Source organism: Muscardinus avellanarius (genome assembly GCF_963383645.1).
Source record: "Muscardinus avellanarius genome assembly, chromosome: 12".
Classification (NCBI taxonomy): Eukaryota; Metazoa; Chordata; class Mammalia; order Rodentia; family Gliridae; genus Muscardinus; species Muscardinus avellanarius.
In genome coordinates, this window is record NC_137798.1 from 36,814,664 (window position 1) to 36,820,663 (window position 6,000).

Here is a 6,000-nt window from a genome sequence, read left to right on the forward strand (position 1 = left end):
GCATGATGGCACACACTTGTAATCCCAGTACTTGGGCGCTTAAACAGGAGAATTGCAAGTTCAAGGACAGCCTCAGTAAATAGTGAGACTCCCATCAACCCAGCAAGACCCTATTTCAAAATAAAAACTAAGGCCTGGTGTGGTGGCACATGCTTGTAATCCTAGCATTTAGGAGGCTGAGACAGGAGGATCGTGGTTCGCAGACAGCCTTAGCTATTTACGGAAGCCCTTTACAACTTAATGAGACCCTGTTTCAAAATAAAGAATAAAAAGTAGGGCTAGGCATGTAGTCTGGAGGTAGAATGCATCTGGGTTCCATCCCCAGTACTGTAAAAAGGTGGGGGGGTGGTCTAGGTGTATAACTAGGAGGTAGAATATCCCTGGGTTTAACTCCCAACCCCCTAGGCAAAAAAAAAACTTTGCTTAGCTAGAATTACTTTTGTGTATGTGATACTGGGGATTGAACCCAAGGCTACATTCTACTTCCAGTCATCACTCCTAGCCTTTCTTTGTGTGTGTATGTGTGTGGGGGTTACTAGGGATTAAACCCAGGGGTATTCTACCTCTGAGCTATATCCCCAGGCCTTTTGTATTGTTTATTGTGAGACAGGATCTCACTAAGTAGCTGAGGCTGACCACAAACCTGTGATCCTCCTGTCTCAGTCTCCCAAGTACCAGGATTACAAGTGTGTGCCACGATAGCTGGCTTTTTTAATTAAATTATTTATTTATTTATTTATTTATTTATTTATTTATTTATTTATGCAGGTCTGGAGATGGAACCCAGGGACATTCGACCTCTGAGCTACACCCCCTGCCCTATTTTTTATTCTTTATTTTGAAACAGGGTCTCACTAAGTTGCGGAGAGCCTCACTAAGTAGCTGAGGCTGTCCACGAACCACGATCCTCCAGTCTCAGCCTCCCAAATGCTGGGATTACAAGCGTGTGCCACCACGCCTGGCCTGTCTTTTTTATTTTTGAAACAGGGTCTCGCTAGGTTGTTGAGAGTCTTGCTTCTTGCTGAGGTTGTTCTTGAACCTGCAAACCTCTTGTCCCACCCTCTTAAATATGGGGATTACAGGCATGCACCACCACGCCGAGTTTATTTTTTATTTTGAAACAGCGTCTCACTGAGCCGGGCATGGTGGCGCACGCTTGTAATCCCCGCGCTTGGGAGGTGGATACAGGAGGATCGCGCAGGTTCGGAGCCAGCCGCGCTGGCTTAAGAGACCCTGTTTCTAAATTTAAAAAATATAAAAATAGGTCTGGGAGTGTAGCCCGGAAATAGAAGGGCTTCCAGGAGCCCCAGTACCACCAAAAAAGAAGACGAAGAAGAAACAGCGTCTCACTTGAGTTTTAGAGGACCTCACTAACTAGCTGAGGCTGGCTAAAAACTAGTGATTCTCCTATCTCAGCTTTCCAAGTACTGGGATTACAAACGGATGCCACCATGCCTGGTTTAGCTAGAATCTTAAAAAAAAAAAAAAAAAATCAAATGAAAAGTCAAGGGCCCTACCCTGGGATTGCGTTGGAAGTTCCTTTTGAGTCTCTGCTGCTCAGTTTAGGCGCCACAGTGGTCACCGTGCTCTTTGGGAAGCTGTTTCTAGTTCACGGCTTCATCTGGCCCATGAAGGAAACGAGGTGCCTTAAGGATCCAGTCAAGTTCTGTGACGCCTGGGGCCGGTTCCCTCTCAGGAGTCCTTACGTTTATCACATTAGTAGTCCCGCCGAGTGGTCCTTTCTTCTTCCCTCAGTTCCAAATGTCCAGGTTGAAGTGTGTTTGCCTGTGGATTGCCACGGGGCTTGCCATATCATGTATATTTTTGGTCTCTGTTCACTTGGCATGTGGTTCTAAATGCCATTAATCTGGCTTTACCATTGTGTACAAGTTGCTTATAAACCAAACCGAGCCGGGCGTGGTGGCGCACGCTTGTAATCCCCGCGCTTGGGAGGCAGAGACAGGAGGATCGCGCGCGCGCTGGCTTAGGAGACCCTGTTTCCAAATAAAAATGTAAAAATAGGTCTGGGAGTGTAGCCCGGAGGTAGAAGGGCTATCTGGAACCCCAGTACCACCAAAAAACACCCAAACCGAGACGTGAACAGCAGTTGGGTTCTTATTTTATTTTATTTTATTTTATTTTATTGGTGGTACTGAGGTTCCTGGAAGCCCTTCTATCTCTAGGCTACACTCCCAGACCTATTTTTATATTTTTATTTAGAAGCAGGGTCTCTTAAGCCGGGCATGGTGGCGCACGCTTGTAATCCCAGCATTTGGGAGGCTGAGAGCTGGAGGATCGCGGTTGGCGGACAGCCTCAGCTACTTAGTGAGGCCCTCTGCAACTCAGTGAGACCCAGTTTCAAAATAAAGAATAATAAAAAAAAATAGGGCAGGGGGTGTAGCTCAGAGGTGTAGCCCTCAGTTCCATCCCTAGACCCGCAAAAAAAAAAAAAAAAAAAAAAAAAAAAAACAGGGTCTCTTAAGCCAGCACGGCTGGCTTCGAACCTGCGCAATCCTCCTGTCTCTGCCTCACAACCGCGGGGATTACAAGCTTGCACCACCATCCCCGGCAAGTATTCTTATTTTAAAAGAGCCACGGGATTCCAGGGGGGGGGAACTCAGCCTTCCTGCCTTCACCTCACATTGGATTTGGTCTGTGGTTTCCCCACACGCTTCCAGAAGCTGCATGGTTATTAGGGTTTGAGCCAGATACCCACCTAGGTGGATAGGCAGTCACATGCCCACAGTCCAAGATGGCCTCACTGGGTGACTTCTGTCTCCAGGATGTTGAGAAATTCAGATGTGCTGAAGGACCTTGTCCTCACAGTGAAGGGTTGACGGTGGTTGATATGATTCAGCAGTAAATGCTAATCTGAATTTCAAAACAGTTGGGCAGCTGCTCAAGGGGACATCTGAACTGCATGTCATCTACTTGGCAGAGATGGAGCTGTCCTCAGAGCAGCGGGATCCCCAAACCAATTCACATTGATTAAAAATTAGATTTCCTTCTATTGCAAAGAAAATCATTTTGGAGAAGTCATTTTCTTTTTTAATTTATTTTATTTTTTATATTTTTATTGGTACATTGTAATCATACATCACATTAGAGTACAAGACGTGAGAGGATATACAAGCACACATCATCCAATTAGCCCTCATCCACTCCCCATCCCATTCCCTCCACCTTCCTCGATCCCATGCTTGATTGGTGATTATCTTTTTTTTTTTTTTTTTTTTTTTTTGGTGGTACTGGGGTTCCTGGAAGCCCTTCTACCTCTGGGCTACACTCCCAGACCTATTTTTACATTTTTATTTGGAAACAGGGTCTCCTAAGCCAGCACGCGGCTGACTTCGAACCTGCGCGATCCTCCTGTCTCCGCCTCCCAAGTGCGGGGATTACAAGCGTGCGCCACCACGCCCGGCGGTGATTATCTTTGATACCTTTGTTTACGTACCTCCTGAGTTTTAAAGGGGTTCCATCCTCCCCCATCTCATCCCCTCTGATTGCTTCTCTATAGGGCCCTTTCTACAACTCGAGGGGTTAGGCCGGTGCAGGGGCCAGCGAGGCCAGGATCGGGGCCTCCCATGAGGCAAGGCCAGTGCTGGAACCAGTGAGGTCGGGATCAGAGTCCTCCGGGTGGCCAGGCCACTACTGGGACCGTCAAGAGTGAGATCGGAACTTGCAATGCGGCATGCACGGAGAAATATCACAGAAAATAAAAACCAGCTGCTTCCCCTAATTAGCAAAAACTAGGAGGAAAGAGGTAAAAGGAGGAGGAGAAGTCATTTTCAAAGGCACTAAAATTGAATACAAGAGCCGGGCGTGGTGGCGCACACTTGTAATCCCAGCTTTCGGGAGGCTGAAACCGGAGGATCGCGGTTTGTGGACAGCCTCAGCTACTTAGTGAGACCCTCTGAAACTTAGTGAGACCCTGTTTCAAAATAAAGAATAAAAATAGGGCAGGGGGTGTGGTTTGGAGGTCCAATGCCCCTGGGTTCCATCCCCAGAACCCCCACACACACACCAAAAAAAAAAATTGAATACAACAAGCAGGGGGTTCCAAAACCTTTAGTCACACAGCTGATTGTGCTGTTCAGTGCCCTCCCAATCCCACCCCTGGTACTGGGGCTAAACCCAGAGTCTTAGGCATGCTAGGCCAGTGCTCTACCACTGAGTGAGTCCTCCACCCGGAGGACTCTGATCCGACCTCACTGGTTCCAGCACTGGCCTTGCCTCATGGGAGGCCCTGATCCTGGCCTCGCTGGCCCCTGCACCGGCCTAACCCCTCGAGTTGTAGAAAGGGCCCTATAGAGAAGCAATCAGAGGGGATGAGATGGGGGAGGATGGAACCCCTTTAAATTTTATTACATACTCAACACTTTATTTATTTATTTATTTATTTATTTATTTATTTTTGGTGGTACTGGGGTGGAACCCAGAGGTCTTCTACCTCTGGGCTACACTCCCAGACCTATTTTATATTTTTATTTGGAAACAGGGTCTTACTAAGTTGCTGAGAGCCTCACTAAGTAGCTGAGGCTGGCTTCGAACCTGTGTGATCCTCCTGTCTCAGCCTCCCAAGCGCAGGGAATACAAGCATGTGCCACCACGCCCAGCTCTATAGTTTTTTATAATAGGGTGTTGCTAAGCTATACAGGCTGGCCTGGAACTTATGAGCCTCCTGCCTCATTCTCCCGAGTAGCTGGGATTCCAGGCATGCGCCACGATGGGTGACTCAACTGTGTCTTTTGTTCCTTGTCCTGGCTGTCATTCCCACTTTGACTCAGCTTGAAAGTTCTGGCTTCTGGGTCTGGGGAACGGGTTTGAGTTGAGGGCCTAGCATTCATTCCAGTCCCAGTTTGGTCACGGGACAAAGCAATCCTGTATATAATTGGAAGACATTATTAATAGGTATATCACAGTAAAGCTTTTTTTTTTTTTTTTCCTTTTCTTTTCTGGGTCATTTAATGACAGCTCCCATCGGCTCCTGAGAAACAGTTTATTCTGCCGAAGGACTGTTTGCAAAGAGCTTAATGAGATATTAACACAGTCCAATAAAAACCTAAAACTCATTCTCAGGTTGTCCCATTCTTTGTAGATGTACTTCACTAAACAAATACAATACCAACTTTGAACATCTGAAATTGTTAAAGACAAAAAACAGGAGAAGCCAAACGTGGTGACGCACACCCCTAACTCTAGTATCCCCCTGGGTTCAATCCCTAGTACCAAGAAAAAGAAAAAAGAAAGAAATTCTCTACTAAAATCCTCATGGTGGGCTTATTTACACTGTGAAAATTCCAGGCTAAGCAATAAGTTATTATTTCTTGAATGTTAACATTTTTATTACTATCAAGTTAATTTCCTTAATAGGACCCTAGATAATGTTTAATTTGGATAAAGTACACATCATTTTGGATGAGATGGTGCTAAATGGCTGCATTGTGGAAACGAATCGGGCAAGAATTCTTGCCCCTCTACAAATTCTTGATAAGATGTCGGAAAGCTGAATGGAAGGCTCTACCAAGACAGCGCTGATTTACAGGAAACGTGAACACCGTGGGATGCATCTTATCATCTGAAGCCTGAAAGAATCTGGAAGACCACACTTTGTAAAATGGGGTATCCTTCCAAACACTCCAAATAGGTATTTTCAATAGTTCCTATTTGGAAAAAAAAAACTATTTAAAAATACATACAAAAAATCTTAACTGAAAAATAAGTTTTATTTTATTTATTTATTTATTTTACAATACTAGGAATTGAACTCGGGAATTCTACCTCTGAGCTACACTCTCAGCCCTCTTTTTTTTTTTTTTTTTGCGGATCTAGGGATGGAACCTAGGCATTTGACCTCTGAGCTACACCCTCAGCCCTATTTTTTATTCTTTATTTTGAAACAAGATTTCACTGAGTTGTGGAGGGCCTCACTTAGTAGCTGAGGCCGTCCATGAACCACGATCCTCCGATCCTCCAGTCTCAGCCTCCCAAATGTTGGGG

At 45.6% G+C, this 6,000-nt stretch overlaps 1 protein-coding gene across 1 annotated transcript in view; it reads left to right on the forward strand.

Moving 5' to 3' along the window:
* The window catches only part of AP4S1 (adaptor related protein complex 4 subunit sigma 1), a gene marked incomplete at both ends in the record, with an annotated part of 28,967 nt that extends 23,457 nt beyond the window's left edge, over nucleotides 1–5,510 (forward strand). Inside the window, one exon of the mRNA XM_080708005.1 lies at nucleotides 5,382–5,510. Coding sequence (XP_080564131.1) covers nucleotides 5,382–5,510 — 129 coding nt within the window. The remainder of the gene's footprint in view (nucleotides 1–5,381) is intronic.
* Nucleotides 5,511–6,000: the final 490 nt, after the last annotated feature.